This window comes from Protomyctophum bolini (assembly GCF_963924005.1).
Source record: "Protomyctophum bolini genome assembly, chromosome: 2".
NCBI lineage: Eukaryota > Metazoa > Chordata > Actinopteri > Myctophiformes > Myctophidae > Protomyctophum > Protomyctophum bolini.
In genome coordinates, this window is record NC_137863.1 from 15,908,988 (window position 1) to 15,926,523 (window position 17,536).

Here is a 17,536-nt window from a genome sequence, read left to right on the forward strand (position 1 = left end):
CTGCAGATTAAATCAGAGAACTCCAAGTTAAATTGGAAGTGATTACACAAAGATATGAGCAGACAAAATTGGAACTGGAGTTCAGTATCAAATTTAAGCCGAATGGGAAACGTGAGGTTTCCATTTTTATCCCAGGCTCCCTCAGAGTTGGTGTCGAAGTCTCCTTGAGTAAGACTCTGAACCCCTAATTGCCGCATGTGCAGGTTGGTGCCTTGCAATGGTTTCCTCCGCCATGAGTGTATGGGTGTATGTAATGCACAATCTATGTAAAGTGCTTTGGATGAATTTGCGCTATATAAATGCACAATTTTATATAAACTATGGGCATGCCAATGGCCATGGGTATATCCATTTGTATTGGCGGTTGATGTCCATACATCTACATATACTTCATGCCTATATTTGGACAACCGCCTATTTGACACCGGGCACGACAATCCCTCAAGTGTGAAGTCGTTCGGTCACATGCATCTTGAGACATGAGTGAACTACAGATACATGGACAAGCGCACAGACGGACGGACAGAGATTTTGCACATTTACAGTAGGGGAATACTTGCTCAGTAATCATAAAAGTTTGAAACGATCGTGATATTGATTTTATCGGCCAGCCTTAATCAGAAATCCAGACATGTGTAGGACATGTTCCTCTGATTTCACAATCTAGTGAGCTGTCAGCTTCTTGTTACAGTATGGTCCAGAAAAGGTCGGGAAGCACTGGTTTAAGTGAGAGTAATGTTTATCTCACACACAGAACACCAGGGTTCCACGGCCTCTTTCCATTTATTAGTTGACTAAACAGTTCAAAGTTACTGTACCAGGTACTGTCTGTCTGTCTGATACACAATTAGTTGTGCGACATTGTGACGTTTCACAACACATTGTGCACATTGAACACGTTCTGAGCTTGTATGTAGATCTAGATCATCAGTTACTTTTGGTGTGCAACTTATGTAACTTATATAACTATATAATTTAATATCTTCAGTATCCTTAGTATCTTTAGTATCCATGCAAGAGACTTTTTTATTTTCTATTCTACTACTTGATACTCTTTTAGGCATATGTTACAATTAGAGTAGCAACCTGTGCATTACTATAAAATTGATTTTAAAGTGACGTACAATGATGTAAAATGTTATTGACATATACCATATTATTGATATCATGGCTGTTAACATAATTTTAAATAACATGTATTCAGTCATGCTGAATTGTTTCTCTAGGGACATATAATATAACTCTCTTTGGTCACACATTAACACATAAAAAAATACATCACAGCTGTTGGATGCTGTGGATCTTATGGCTCCTCTGCCTATGACCTTCAAAGCCTGCCCACAAACACTGGCACACACTGCTCCCCTGGGCATGGCTGCATGCGAAGCATACACTGGCAAAGGCTCCCCTCATTTTCTCTCTCTTTAATCTCTCCCTTGCGTTCTCTCTCTCTCTCTCTCTCTCTCTCTCTCTCTCTCTCTCTCTCTTTCTGTCACTGTTTCTTGATCTGTCACTTCACTCACCCTCTTTCTTCTCTTCCTTCTTGCTCTCTATCTCCACTCCCCCTCCCTCAGTATGTTCACTCAGACAGTCAGGTTAGTGCCAGCAGAGAGAGGGAGAGAGAGCCGTCCACGTTGAGTCCATCAACCAATTTAAATGTGATTATGTAAATGTGCTTCGCTTGATCCATGCAACAGGACAGCTGGAGCCCACACTGACACATTAACTTCTACTCGCAGGCCTCCATATATATCGATGGAGGCTGCCTGCAACTGCACGCTCACATCTCATGGGAGTGCTTTTCATTTCAATTCCTCTGAAGCTACAAACACTTTCAAATAAATTGTTCTACTGGCTGACGTGGCCATGAACAACAGTGGGGAAATGAGAGGAAGGCATTTGTTTGTAGTAGGGGTGCAACACTTCCATCGAACGAATCGATTTAATGGATTATAAAAGTTCATCGCTATAATAATAATCAGTCGTTAGGTAAAGAAATCACACCTGTGTGAGGGGCGCTAATATATTAAAGTCTAACTCATGTTGATTAAGTGATGTAATGGTGATGGTGAATAAACGGTGCCAACACCAACATTAAACGCGATTAACAATAGACAATATGACGTAAACGACACATTATGACTGCACACGTGTGCAATCCCTTCCTTGGGTGTTTTTTTCCCCTTTTTCACACATATATATATATATATATATATATATATATATATATATATATATATATACTTATGAACAGATCTGTAATTGCCTGTAATTTCCGCAATTGTTTTGCATGACACCGTTGTGTGGTGCAGTATAAAATAGCACTTAAATGGTTAATTGTGTAAAAGTGATGGAAGTTGGAGATCCACCCGGCTATGCAATACCTGTTCCACCCATCTGTCTGTGTCCCTTTTATGCCCATATATGGAGATTTCTGTATCTGTCTCTCTGTGTCCCTATATTCCTATATAATTATGGATTTCTGTGTCAGGCATGCCCAAATATGAAGTGTTGTGATGTCAGAACAGGCCACCTCCATACAGTATATGGAGATATAGGGGTGATCAGGTCCAGAGCCCGGGCAGAGGCTTTTGTGCTGGTTCTGGACAACCGGCTATCCGACGGACTCGACACCAGGCACTGCACTCCCTGTGGTGGTGTGGAACGCGTGTGTAGAATTTGAAGTCGGTGGGGAGAATGGTTTTCGAGTTACATGGATTTCAGACGTACACTAGTGCGTACGTACACACAGAGACTTGGTGCATTTATAGATAGATATTGATAGAATAATTGCTAGCTAAGAAAATAATTGATAGTTGCAGCCCTAGTTTGTAGTTCAGCTATCTGGCCACGTTGCTGGAAGTCTGTTAAAACATTTCATCCTCCTCTACAATGTATTGGTCCCTCAGCATGTCAAGGCACCATGTTGTGGAGTCAGGACATGTCGGGGTTCAAGCTTAGACTTTGACCTTTGCCAAATGTCACGCTGTCTCTCGTTCCTATTCACCTGACCACCTGCAGTTTGTCAAATCCTGAAGCAGAACTCTGTGAAATTGGTACACTTTGTTATTCAACAAAATGTGTAACCTCACTGAAGAGTTTAACCTATACAAGCTTAACCTAACCCAAGGACAAAACAAATTATTTTTCTTGCAATTGTAGGTTTACAGGCATAGTGATGATTCCACACACTGACATTCCCACTAAATGTCAACCGCGTTCAATTCACCATATTCTCAAAAAGAGAATTATATTCTCTTTATGCGGTGCATCATTCTTGTGTAGATCGAGTAAAGCTAACCTTTTCCATTTATACAATGCTGCCGTCTTCTCCAGCAGGCTATGGGTTTTATTCTTTCTGAGCCAAATAAGCAAGAAGCCAATTCAGGCCCGAGACAAGTCAGGCAAGCGAGAAGGTTGGGAAATAAATGGCGTGCCCGTGATCCAAAGTGCTGATAGCACAGTAATGCCAGATAGTGGCACTGCCCAATATAATGCGGTATGACCCTGACAGTTTGTGTGCGTAAGTGCGTGTGCGCGCCGCGGCCGAGACACTGAACCCATATTGATGCTGCCATTATTATTATTATGCATAACCACTATAGCTCATCAGATTTAGTAAATGAGAATCTATAAGGTTCATGCGTTATATTATCACTTGTTTCTATCTTTAGGTGTTCCGAGCAAGGTGTGTTTAATTAGTCGGTGTGTAACGTCTAATTAGAAATTATAAATAGCTTTTTTGCCGTGTTTGTTACTATGTATGGAATTGATGTACAATGCATCAATCAGAGGACTTTTCTGTGTTGCATGAAAAGTGTCATTAATCAGTGTAGCCACTTTTGATGCTGATTACCTGTTCACTCTATCTCTCTCTCTCTCTGTAGTAGTCTGTACGCACGCACGCACGCGCACACACACACACACACACACACACACACACACACACACACACACACACACACACACACACACACACACAATCACGCATACATCCATACTATGCGTGCTGGCATTCTTTCGCACCTTGATGTCTGGTCTCATATACACAGCTGCTGCTTTGTGGACCTGTCAAAGTGCTAACACCTTTTTGCCTAACCTTTGCACGTATTATGTCGAACCTCATCCAGCTTGATTGTGCTATGTGTAATTGTGTATCTATCCGGTGCGGTTTGTACCCGAGGTTAGAGATGATAACCACACACAGGTTGTGTAAACAGTTTCAAAGTCACCTTTGATGTGACAATTGGTCCTTTAGAAGTTCCTAAGGCTATACCTAAAACTAAAAGGCACCGAAAAGCAACCTTCAGCTATTATGGTCCTATAACGCGGTGGAACAGCCTGCCGGTAAATCTGCGGCTCTCTGAATCCACCGACGGTTTCAAAAGACATCTTAAGACATACCTTTTTGGCATTGCTTTTAACTAGGTCATATCATTAATACTATATGTTTATGTTTATTTGTCATTTTGAATGTGTTTTGTAATTTTGAATGTGTTTTGTATTTTCTCTGTAAATGTTTTTAATGTTTCTTTGTAATCTGTGAAGCACATTGGCTTGCACTTGCTGTATGAAATGTGCTATACAAAACAAAGTTTTGATTAATTGATTGATTGATTGATTGATTGACAATAACGTTGCTTGCTATTCTGACTATGCACACACAGGTAAGGGAGGAGTGTTCGGCTTCACGGCAGACCCCGGCCAGCTGCAGGGGGAGCTGTACCACACCGCTCTGAGGAAGAGCTCGCAGGGCTTTGGCTTCACCATCATCGGGGGCGACCGCACCGACGAGTTCCTGCAGGTTAAGAATGTCCTCAGCGACGGGCCAGCTGCCCTCGACAACAAGATGGCCTCCGGTGAGCAAAAGAATAATTACATCATAAGTGCTCGAAACAAACATAGACTTCATGGCTGGCAAACGAGAATTCTTTGCTCTAAACAAAGAATTCAAAGGTCCACCTGACGTAATCTTCAAAAGCCATGCATGGGAGGGGCTAGCGCCCCTCAAAAAGAAGTGATGGAAGAAGGACTCACATTTTGGAAAATGGAAATACTACAGCAAAGTAATCAAAATTATACTTAAGTACAGCACTTGAGTAAATCCACTCTTGGCAAAAATCCTCAGTGGACACGCATAAACTCTTGCAGACCGCTTTTCAAAACCACAGCCACTCAACAACAATGACTATGAGAGACAGAAGGGAAGAGTGGGTAATATTATTCAAATTGTAAATAGTGGTTTGGCTGGTGCAGCGAAGCCAACCGCGACATTTGCAAAGTGTTGACCATTCTAATCCAATCTAGAGTATGTCTATGAGTGCCCATCCATCCATCCATCCATCTTTAACCGCTTATCCGTAGTCGGGTCGTGGGGGAAACAGCTCCACCAGAGTGCAGTTGATCATTGATCAGTGCCCATTTGATCATTTTGTCATCAAGATCAAAAGAACCATGTATCTTTCCACCTTTTTTTCATAAACGAATGCCCTACTTTGTTGTGCAAGAGTGCTGCCAATCTACAAGCTCATCTATAGGCTCTATCCATAGCTCGATCTACAATCTCCTTCATCATCTGGTTCCAAATACCTCGCTGTCAAAAGAAAACGTAAAATTTCAAATTGTCAACAGCTGCTCTAAAATCACTGGAGTGCCCCTGGGAGGCCTCATTCTATGAGCAGCAGGTCAGGGCAAAGGCCCATGGCCTCATGGGGAACACCATGTCCTTTACCCACACTTCCAACAAACACATTGGAAATTCCCTCTTGGGCGGCACCTATACCTCCCCTGGTGCTCCCTTTAAGCAGCATAAGCACACTTCCCAGAAGCCATCTGCCTGCCGAACAAAGACGTAACCACTTGCACCCTAAAGCCCCTATTTTAGACATTCCATAATATGGAAGCATTTGGTGAAATGGAACATTCTGCGAAAATATCAGAAAATTGCATCTACGGTATGAAATCTCTTTCGCAGAATTTGGCTGGTTTCTGTGTATAGAGATTAGACGAAGGGGGAGGAGAAGGAGGGGGCCAAGAATAGACCCCTGGTGTACCCTAGTCAGTAAAGTATATACGTATGGTTTTAGTGTTTAAAGGACAATTCTGAGCTCTCTCGGGAGTTAAAACTTGGCACATTTTGGACTATCGCATTATGTATTAATTTAACCTGTATGTTTTATACTGTTAGTTCTATGTTTAGGTTATCGGTTAATATGGTCGCAGGTACTGATACTGTCTCTTGTTAGGGTCTGTTTTAATGGTGCCCTGTTTTAAAGTGATGTATGTATTGTAGTCACAGTGTATTGGCTTGTTCCAGAAGGGTCTTAAACACAGTTGTATTTACCATGCAAAGGTTCTTATTTGTGTCACATCTTTGTTAAAGTGATAGATACCTAAATAGATAGACAGACAAAAATGGTTTTGATTTGACACTTGTCATACTCATACTAGTGTGCTGTAGCACACTCTCATGGGTTGCAACAGAGGCTCAGCCTCTGTGGTGAGCAGTGTTTGAAGATGCAATGTTTTTACTTGCAGTAAAAGTAGAAATAATCTGTTAAATGTCCTGTATTCAAGTGTTTGCATCAAAGTACTTGCATCAAAATATACTGTATTGTGAGCTTGTGGCTTAAGGACTTAATTGGGACTTAATTGGTATGTTCTGTAATAATTATGTAAATCTACAAAGTAGCCTCCAAGTTATCAATTAATTGCAGTGGACTAAAAACGGCTCTGACATGTAGCGCAATAGAACAATAAAGTATACTAACAAACGGATGTTTGATTGATTAATTGCATACTTTATTAGTGCACTCTTACACACAACAATACATGTCCGACAGTCATGTAAACAAAACCTAAATTTTTTAATTAAGAACAGTACTTCAAGTACTGTACTTGAGTACACCATGTACGTACTTTTCCATCCGGTGGAGAAGCTGCGTGCTTTGAGGCTCAGAGGCAGAGCAGTGCAGTGCAATGCATTGTGGGCGTATGAAGCCATCTGACGTCTTTGTTGTCGACTTTTTGATCCTGCTATCGCCTTGCGGCTGTCTGCACATCCACAGCAGCTGTGATGGAGCTGTGTGTGTGACTGTGTGTGTGCGTGCGTGCGTGCGTGCGTGCCTTAAACACAGCTGTATTAAACACGTGAGTGTGCACGCTCGCACACGTACAGTCTGTACACATACTGTATGTGTGTGTCGCATGTGACAGGCATAATGGTAATGTATGACAGAAAACCAGGAGGTGAACCCAGGATGAAAGGTTCAGGAGGATATAAAAAGGAAAGGAATGAGGTAGGAGCAGGCAACGTGAATGCAGAGGAAAGAGGATCCATGTATAGTGACATGAAATGAACACTCTCTCCCAACGGCTCCACTTGGTTCCTTTTGTGCACTCTCAGAGTTACAGGTCCCTAAGGGTCTATTTGGTTCCTAACAACTTTCAATCTTTTAGTTGGGGACCTTCAAGGACTCTGGGGTGGTCCCCAGACACAAACTTTTTCATGTCAAGGACACCTGAATTAATTCGTATTCGGCTACAAACCCCCATCTGAAATGTATGTGTGCCAGAGAGGGAACCCCTAGCAAGCTTTGTTTTGTTCACATTATTCAGGGTGTTTTTGAGCGGTGGCACACCGTCTCCCACATGTGACATGCATGTCTGTCTGTCTGGTGTACCAACAGGTGAGAAAGTGGCGCTGTTGAGCTTCACACTGTGCACAGGTGCATGATTGGAAACAGAGTTTTTAGTGTAACACCAATGTCTTTCATTGACTATAACAAGTATAGTTCCACCACTCAGTTCAGACGGGTCTGGAAACAGTCGCTTTATACAAGTGGTTAAACTGATTTTGATGCTATAATAACTCATTTTGTTGGGGACCCCCTGGAACCCCCTCTTTCCCTGTCTGTCTGTCTCACAACTTGAGCTGTCTGTAAATGTCTTCATATCCACACACCCAGTTCAACTCGACAAACTCAAATAATAATAATAAAAAAAACACACTTCCTCCTCTCCTCTCTCTCTCTCTCTCTCTCCTCCGACAAGGTGACGTGATCGTGGAGATCAACGGGAAGTGCGTGCTGGGGAAGACCCACCCGGAGGTGGTGCAGATGTTCCAGTGCATCCACGTCAACCAGTACGTGGACATGGTGCTGTGCCGCGGCTACCCGCTGCCGCCCGACGTGGACCTGGGCGGCGACGACCCCCCTCCCCCCCTGCCCCCTCCTCCTCCGCCCCTGGCAGAGGCGGGGGAGGAGGAGGGGGGCGGCCGAGCGGGAGGAGGTGAGGTGGTGACGGCCGTGCCGCTCATCAACGGGCAGCCGCTGCTGGTGAAGGGCGACGTGCTGCATGGCTCCTCGCAGGTACAATCCTACAGATTAATCCCCTTGAATGGATTTTAAAATATTATTACTTTGTCTACAAATCTCTCTGCAACGTCTCAGACAGGCTGGAGCCGTGTATGAACCCCCTAGAACCCCTTAGGTCAGTGGTTGTCAAAGTCGGGTCCAGCCAGGGACTCTCAGGGTTGCTTTGAGGGGGTTCTAAATTGACCCTTACAAGTCTGTAACTCTGATGACAGTATACAAATGGAACCAAAGGGTCAATTTGTTTCCATTAATATACTGTCATAGTTAACGGGGGGGTCCTTGAAATGTAAAAGTTTGAGAATCACTGCTACTTAGGTCAGCTGGGGCTGGTCTAGTTGGTCTAGTTAGAACAAAACACGTTGAAGCAGCATTTCCCTACCATGCACCACAAACTGGGAATCGTACTCCAGATTACAGTAGACAAGCCTCAATCCTATAGCCGTTTTTAAGTCTAAGTTAAAAAAACATATTTATTTAACATTGCTTACTCTACCCAATGTTGGCTAAGAACAGTCTTGTGGACTTTAAATGAGCTGTGCTGTGAAAAAAAAGAGAAGAGAAGAGAAGAAAAAAACGTTATATGCTCCTTTATCTTTAGTATCTTTAATTGTATCTTAAGTACACTGTTGCACTCTGATTGTCTTTTGGCTGTATAAATAAAGTTCCCTTGCCTTGCCTAAACACTACGTTTGATTGATTACTTTATTAACAGTTTGTGTGCCACAGTACACTATGACGTAGTGGGTGTCACAGGTAGTGGCCTATGGACTTTTATTTACGGAACTTTGATGACTTCATCATCATTCATGCTCATTGATCATCCTGATAAAAGGCTCTACTAACCCGGGCGGTTAACTCAACCGTCTGGTCTGGGACGGCGTGCCGCGGGTTCAACTTCCGATCCCGACGGCCTTAGCAGCGTGTCTTCCCCCCATCTCTCTCCCCATTTACTGTCAGACTATTTTCATCCTATACCAATAAAGGCAGAAAAAGCCAAAAGAATATCTTTAAAAAAGGGAGTTACTCACTTCATATAAGTGTAATTTTCTATGCCCAGCTTCGTGTGTCTGTGTGTTTGTACCACGGAATACGATGATTTGATTGGCTGAGCACGGAATGTGATGATGTATGAGGATGTATGATAATAAGAGCGCCCTTCACTTCACACAAGTGTGATTTTTGAGGGGGGCTAGCCCCTCCTATGTCCAGGTTTTGGTGTACTGTATGTGCACAAACTTTGTCGTACACAAACATTAAATTCCCATTGACAATGAATGGATTTTATGTCATAGTGTCTGATGATGTCATAGTGTATGTCATGATGATGTCGATGATAAGAGTGCCCCTCACTTCACACGGGTGTGATTTCTTTAATGCTGGGGGCTGTTCTCGAGGTGCACTGTCTCCCTTTTATGCCCATATATGGAATTCCGTGTGAGCCATAATGTGGTGTCCAGGACAGTGTATAACACATGCAGTACGATGACATATCAGTTATTTGGTGAATTATCAATATTACATGTACCGTACGTCAACGTCCCTCTATAGAGCACCGCAGTCCCTCCCCCTTTCAGAAAAACGAGTGGCCCAGGAAATGAAACCCCAATGCATTCTCCCATCGGCACTTCTAATATAATTTATTTAAAGACTGTTACGCCGCGGACAAAGCCAACTCGGATCGTGACAAATCATGACAATGAACACAATGTTTTGGGCCGATCAAATAATTTATAAGACGAAAAACAAAACAAATAGTGTTGTCTCCTGACTTTCTTTTCTTCTTTCTAATGATTTGATCGGCCCAAAACATTGTGTTCATTGTCATGATTTGTCACGATCCGAGTTGGCTTTGTCCGCGGCGTAACCGTCTTTAAATAAATTATATAAGAAGTGCCGATGGGAGAATGCATTGGGGTTTCATTTCCTGGGCCACTCGTTTTTCTGAAAGGGGGAGGGACTGCGGCGCTCTATAGGGTCCTTGGCAATACACACAAAGTCAAAAGGCTGGCCAGCCTCCTTATATGACAAATATATGGGCATATTTGTGTGACCTATACATGCTAGAGTTGCGATAGCTATTTGTCATAATGTGCCCTGTGCCATTTCTCTTGTTTACAAAGGCTAATTATGCAAAGGAAAGAAATAATTAACACGTCATTTTTTATTCATACGTTCAATGTCAAAGAACACAATTAAAATCCTTAATCGCAGTTATTTTCATGACAATTAATGGTCAAACAAACTGTCGTGATGGTGACAACCCCACTCACAGGAGCTCCACTACGTGACCATGGACGCCAGCGGGCGGCCTGTGGTGGCTGCGCTGCCCGGCGGCCGGCTGGGCAGCACCTCCAGCGTTCCGGAGGCCACGGCGTTGGGGGCGGTGATGGCGCTGACCACGGGGGCCGCCTCGGGGGGCTCCTCGGGGATGCTGCAGCCGGAGCTGGTGAGCGTGCCACTGGTGAAGGGGCCCGGCGGCTTCGGCTTTGCCATCGCCGACTGCCCGCTGGGCCAGAAGGTGAAGATGATCCTGGACGCCCAGTGGTGCCACGGCCTGCTGAAGGGAGACGTCATCAAGGAGATCAACAGGCAGAACGTGCAGACGCTCAGCCACGCCCAGGTGGTGGACATCCTCAAAGACCTGCCCGTGGGCAGCCAGGTCAACGTGCTGGTGCTGCGAGGAGGTCAGTATAGACTGCACTGTGTGTGTGTCTCTGTACCTCTTTATCTGTGTTTGTACAGTATATCTGTTTATCTAGCAATAATCTGTCGTTATGTCTGTACACAAACCATTGGTGGTTCTTCACCTTCAGTGATTCCTAGGGGTGGTTGAGGTGCTATACTGTAGCACCGCTGCCATACAAATAACCTGTTAAGCCCCTTGTATTGCTTCTCTACTGGTTTTTCAGCTTAATGTAGGCACTTCTAATAGTTCTATATAGCATCATTAGGCAAATATACTGCTATATTTAGTACAATTTTACACCACAATTCCATATGTCTGTCTGTCTCTTTCCGTGTATACCAATCTGTCCCTGTATCAGTTGCATCCATAATTATTCTCATGGCTTCTTTAGTGTTGGTATTATAATTACTTTGATCAGTTTTGTCGATGCAAACTTCAACAGTGTACATGGGCGAAGAGATCAGCGTGCTGATACTGACAAGAGGAGGTGAGAGCCAGCGGTGGGATGGATGGACGGGGTGACCCCGGCTGTCACCCCGCTCCGGACGCCTTGAGCCATGTCACTGTCTGAAGTCACTTTGCCTTAATAAAGGCTTCACCAATACATTAGACACTGCTACCTTTCTTAAGCCTGGTTAATACTTCGACGCACGACAGTGCTGCACGGTGAAAATGGCCGACCTATGAGCCCCACGGCGTGTCGTTGTAACGCACTGTGGGGCTTGTAGGTCGACTATTTTCGGTGAGCGACAGTGCCATCTGACAATGCATGAGTTGAGCTTCGGCAAAACAGACCCACCTGCACCTCCGTAGCCGTGGCAACTGCTGATGAGCCTCAAGTCACCCCACCCCCACCACACACACACACACACAGTAAAATCCTCAGTTTTCATTTAACTCAGAGAGAGGAGGAGTCTGTTCATTCACACAGTAAGATACGCAGTGTGATTTATTTCATTTGTAACTCTCAGAAGGTACAAATGTAACGAAATTGAGTGAAATTAACGCTGAGGATTTTACAGTGCACGTGTGGTATTTTTTCTTATACACATGCACATGTGCACATACACACGTGCGCACACACATACACACACGTGCACGCCCATTCTCACTCTGTCTGTTTGCCTCTGTTTGCACCGCCATATTTTTATATTTTTCCCAGCGAAGTGTACTGCAGTCTGTTGCAAGCCTGAGAGGGGGATTACATAAGCACTGGGATATAAGAGGATAGTGGAGAGGTGTGTGTGTGTGTGTGTGTGTGTGTGTGTGTGTGTGTGTGTGTGTGTGTGTGTGTGTGATGGCTGGGCGATAGGAGTTCAAATCAATCATGATTATTTCAAGCCTCAATTTACGATTAGGCCTAATGAACCAGAATGGCTATTTTGTTTTTATATTGAAAATTGTATCGGCTAAATGTATACGCTAAACCTTAAAGTATACAGGGTTAAGCGGTTAATCAGACAAATTTAGTCCATTGTAAAAAAGAAAAGATTTGTTGATATATAAGACATTAAAAGAAAGTTGTTTTAAAATCTTGATTATTTGATTATTTTGTCATTATTATTCAGTTATCTAAATAGCAGTTCAAATATATTTCTGGTTAATTGCCCAGCCTGCGTGCGACGTGCGTACAGGTGTGTGTTTGAGCGTGTGCGAGTAGATGGATGAGCCGTGGATTGTCTTTGATCGTCAGTGCAGCTGGGGAGCATGGGGGGAAGGGAGGGAGGGTTTCTCCACGCTGCCAAATCCGTGGTCCCCTCTGAAGTGCCGTGGCTAATCACTGTGTGGCCCCTGTGGGCCCCCGGGGCCAGTCTCCTCCTTCTAAACTCATCTCTTCCTCTTCTCCTTCCTCTGCCAACACCCAAATGTACTAGAGTAGTGGTCCCAAACCTTTTCTGGATCAGGGCCCGTGGAAATCTCTGAAGCGCTCACAGCCCAGAATCGTAGTGTTTTGGCAATTATTTGGACGCCCACTTGCAATATCCTCATCATGGCCCACACATGCACTAGCTGCTGAAAAGTGTGTGTGTGTGTGTGTGTGTGTGTGTGTGTGTGTGTGTGTGTGTGTGTGTGTGTGTGTGTGTGTGTGTGTGTGTGTGTGTGTGTGTGTGTGTGTGTGTGTGTGTGTGTGTGTGTGTGTGTGTGTGTGTGTGTGTGTGTGTGTGTGTGTGTGTGTGTGTGCGCGTGCGTGCGTGCGCACTCTGTCTGCAGGGGGACGTGAGCAGTGCACATAAAGAGGAGAGGAAAGTGATGGAGAATGATAATGTGCATGGCATTACGATTGTGTGGTCATGGCAGTAGTGTTAATGGTCAGGAGGTTCTGTCTAACACTGGAGCAGAGACAGACAGACAGACAGCGTTCTCTCTCTCCATCAGGCTCCATTAAGCCCTTCACACTCACTGGGCCGAGCCCCGGCGGTGCCTCCCAAAGCCCATAACAAGATGATGCATGAGCTGTTGTGTTTGTGAATGCAGCCAAATGTAAAGGCTGGTTTACACTTCGCCGCAGGACCGGTGTGCCGCGCCGATCTACAAGCTTATTTTCCAGAAGAGGATCTGGAGGCAGTAGTACTGAGCACAAAAGATGGAACGTGTGGGTGTGCTGTGAGAGAGAGAGAGAGAGAGAGAGAGAGAGAGAGAGAGAGAGAGAGAAAATTCATTGAATTCTATACATGTTCTCTCTCTTCATTTATTCTGTGTAGCTGCAGGTCCTTTCTCTCCCATGCAGGGAGCTCTTAACCACAGCATACATACATCTTATCTTTTAATTATCTTTAATTAACATGTACATCTATCTACATGTTATCTTGAATGAGCTATGATGTATAGTTACTAATGGAGCACGTTCCAAAACCGTCTTGTTCTTTACGCAAACAGTAACTGTGTTTCTTTCAAGTATAGAGCATTTAGAATGGTGTATTTTCTAGTTTTTACTGTTTTTTTGTCCATTTGTAACTCTGCCAGTGTAACAAATGTAACCACTACCAGTTTGGGTCCATTTGTTTACATTTGTACACTCTTCAGAGTCAAATGAACACTCAGGATTTTCCAGTGTAGAATTCCCATTTCTCTGTCAGGGAAGCAGTGCCATCTGGTGGCCGAGTGGCTGAGTTCTGCTTTAGTTTTTGTTTAGCATTCCATCTGTGTTGTTTGTATGATGACCACATCCCATTATGTGTTTGTTCTATAGGCCAGACGTCTCCCATCAAGAGCCTGAAACCTGTGAGTAAAAGCACATATCTTGTTCCTCTAAGTCTACGCACACCACTCGTTCTCCCCTCGGGACACTTATCCCTCAATTTAATTTCAAAGCCTTTTGTCCTTCAGCTTAACCAGAAAAAAGAAAGCCTGCATCGAATTAAATGATAGTAATAAATTTGAATATTGATTATGTTTCCCGGCGCCTCCTTTTGTTTGCGTTGAAAAACGGTCTTAATTACTTCTTTTCAATGTTGGTATTCTCAGGGCCATTGTCAGGGGATTGCGATGGTAATGAAGCATGAGCGGCCTGCCTTAGATATGGCAGGATTATTAATACAACCGTTTTAGATTAAGAACTTGCCCTTTCTCCCTGAATAGACCTGCCACCATCTTTATTATTATTATTTTATTTTTGCCTTTCCTGCAGATTGTAAAATGATATTCCAATCCCATTACTTAGCCATCCAAACAATGGGAGCAAAGTAGAGTCAAATCCGTCTGTGTGTAAGAGAGGAGTGCGCAAGGAAATGACCTTTCTTGCCTTTGGTCTTCTATCACCATTAGATCCTCAGCTACTTTTCCGACATAATGAGGTGTTATAGGCTATCAATAAGCCATGCAAGCGCCCTTCATGGATGAATATCATACCAAGGGACATGTGATCTAATGAAAACACAATGACTGTGTGTGTGTGTGTGTGTGTGTGTGTGTGTGTGTGTGTGTGTGTGTGTGTGTGTGTGTGTGTGGGGTGGGGTGGGGGTGGGGGGGAGTCATTTTGATTGTCTTTCACCCTAATGGTTTGGATAATACCTGGAGCAGAGAGCAAGATATGACATGACGGCTACTCTGCGGACATTGACCGTGTGTGCGTTCGTGCGGTCGTGTGCGTGCATCAAAGGCACAACAATATGTGTGGTAAAAAAGCAGAAACTATCACCTAGTTTTGGATTGTCTTTATATGCTGATTGGTTTGATTAATAGCTAAATCAAAATGAGATTGTATGTGACGGATGCTCTTTGTGTGTGTGTGTGTGTGTGTGTGTGTGTGTGTGTGTGTGTGTGTGTGTGTGTGTGTGTGTGTGTGTGTGTGTGTGTGTGTGTGTGTGTGTGTGTGTGTGTGTGTGTGTGTGTGTGTGTGTGTGTGTGTGTGTGTGTGTGTGTGTGTGTGTGTGTGTGTGTGTGTGTGTGTGTGTGTGTGTGTGTGTGTGTCAGAGACAGGAAATGACGGCTAGCACGGAGACTCTGGACAGTATGACGGACTCGGCTCCCCAGGCGCTGACCTATCACTCCAACAGCAGCACCCTGCGTGCTGCCGACTCCCCCAAGAGAGACACAACCGAGATGTACCTCAAGTCCAAAGCACTGCTGGACAGCAAACGTGAGTAGAGTCAGACAGTTAATCCAACTAGACAAAAGCAAAGACAAAATATTGAAAATGGCCAATCTACAAGCTCACAATGCGATGTGAGCGCGTCATGATCTGCTATATTTGATTCATTGATTCTCTGGGTAATTGATTCTCTGGGTAATCGATAGAATTATCACTACAAAAACGCAGCCCTAAATGTGATTACGTCCAATAGATATGTTCTGCAGAGCAGGAGGAGGTGATGGAGAATCGTTGTCAGTCTCCAGTCAACTATCAATGCTGAGCTCATCCGGCTTAAGTGATGTTAAAAGGAACAAGTGCTTAATTGTTCCGCTTCTTCTTATAGTTGAGTGTCTTGTTTGTTTCGACCTACTTATGTCTAGTGGACATGGAGAGTTCAATTAACCTCTGCTTTTGCTGTGCACAATGAGCAAACCTTCCAAGTTCAGAGCTTTTAGAACGGCGTAACAAAAATGGGAGAAAGGTTGCTGAAGAAAGCTTTTTTTAAAGTCTGCTTATTTTATTGAACAATCAATCGATTGTGTTACGGCTTTGATCAATGGAATAATATCCTTTTTATCTGGGGTTTTTGTATCACAATGAAAACACATTCTTCAAGGTTTCAATGTTATTATATTATAATTATATGCGTACTGTTTTGCCAAATATTTGGGAGCCTACTTGCAATATCCTCATGGCCGTCGGCCCACAGGTTGGGAATTGCTGCAATTCTAAAAGTTACTTTTTAGCCTTTTGTTGAACTAGCATCTAGCTACATCTAGCAACTCAGCCAGTCTGTGTGTAGTGCACTCCATCAATAATGTATTCTTCATAGCCCACAAGTTGCCACAACACTGTTGAACTAATCAGTCAAATATAGACAATTTGATGAGGCATTACTGCTACCCTACAGAGCCACACACCAAAGACATAGACGTGTTCCTGAAGAGAGACATCGAGACTGGCTTTGGGTTCCGAGTTCTGGGTGGAGAGGGACCTGAGCAGCCAGTAAGTACACACAGCACATATTCCCTCAACGTTTCAGTTACATGTGCATGTATTAATTATAGTATATCATCTGCCAACAGCTAGTGTACCTCGTCAAAAAGAACACATTTTCAACCTTCTTTCACTTGAAAATCATTATTATCAGGGAGCTACACCTTCAAGCAACACTATGGCAAATTATAAATTATTTTGTCCAGTGAGTTCTGTTTTAGTATTTAAATGATTTTGAATAATGTCATGATATTTTAAACCTACTTATGACCTCAGTAATTGGTGGAGATCACTATTTCTGAGTTGAACTGTAATTGAGAGAAGCTAGACCCTAATTTATACTTAGTTGCGCGCACAGGAAATATGAGATCTACAAGCTGATAATTTGATAATGGTTTGACCAAACATTTGTTTTTGATGGCTGTGTTCCCCTCCATCAAACACAAATGTTTTGTCAAACCATGTGACTCCCATTGGAAAAGCATTGAGGCGGCCATCAAACACAGGCAGAGCACATAACATATGTTCTTTGTGTGAATGAGGTCTGAGAAAACATTTAAAACGTTTAAAATGAGTTAATGTAAGAGACTTCCACTATACTGACGCTGTAGCAGAATGTCTTTCCTCAGGTGTACATCGGGGCCATTGTGCCCAACGGAGCTGCGGAAAAAGACGGTCGCCTGAGAGCGGGAGATGAGCTAATAGGGATCGATGGTGTCATGGTCAAAGGTCGCTCCCACAAGCAGGTGCTGGATTTGATGACCAACGCTGCCCGCAACGGCCAAGTCATGCTGACCGTACGGAGGAAGGTCATCTACAGAGGTGGGCACTGATTAATACTTGGACACAAGCACTCAGATTCTAATGATGGGCATTATATATTTTACACATTATACACTGTTATTG

At 43.7% G+C, this 17,536-nt stretch overlaps 1 protein-coding gene across 1 annotated transcript in view; it reads left to right on the forward strand.

Annotated features, from left to right (window-relative positions):
- Positions 1-17,536, forward strand: part of magi3b (membrane associated guanylate kinase, WW and PDZ domain containing 3b) — a 192,920-nt gene that overhangs the window by 163,074 nt on the left and 12,310 nt on the right. Inside the window, exons 9-15 of the mRNA XM_080784373.1 lie at positions 4,668-4,859; positions 8,053-8,369; positions 10,648-11,059; positions 14,252-14,283; positions 15,475-15,640; positions 16,545-16,639; positions 17,245-17,452. Coding sequence (XP_080640499.1) covers positions 4,668-4,859; positions 8,053-8,369; positions 10,648-11,059; positions 14,252-14,283; positions 15,475-15,640; positions 16,545-16,639; positions 17,245-17,452 — 1,422 coding nt within the window. The remainder of the gene's footprint in view (positions 1-4,667; positions 4,860-8,052; positions 8,370-10,647; positions 11,060-14,251; positions 14,284-15,474; positions 15,641-16,544; positions 16,640-17,244; positions 17,453-17,536) is intronic.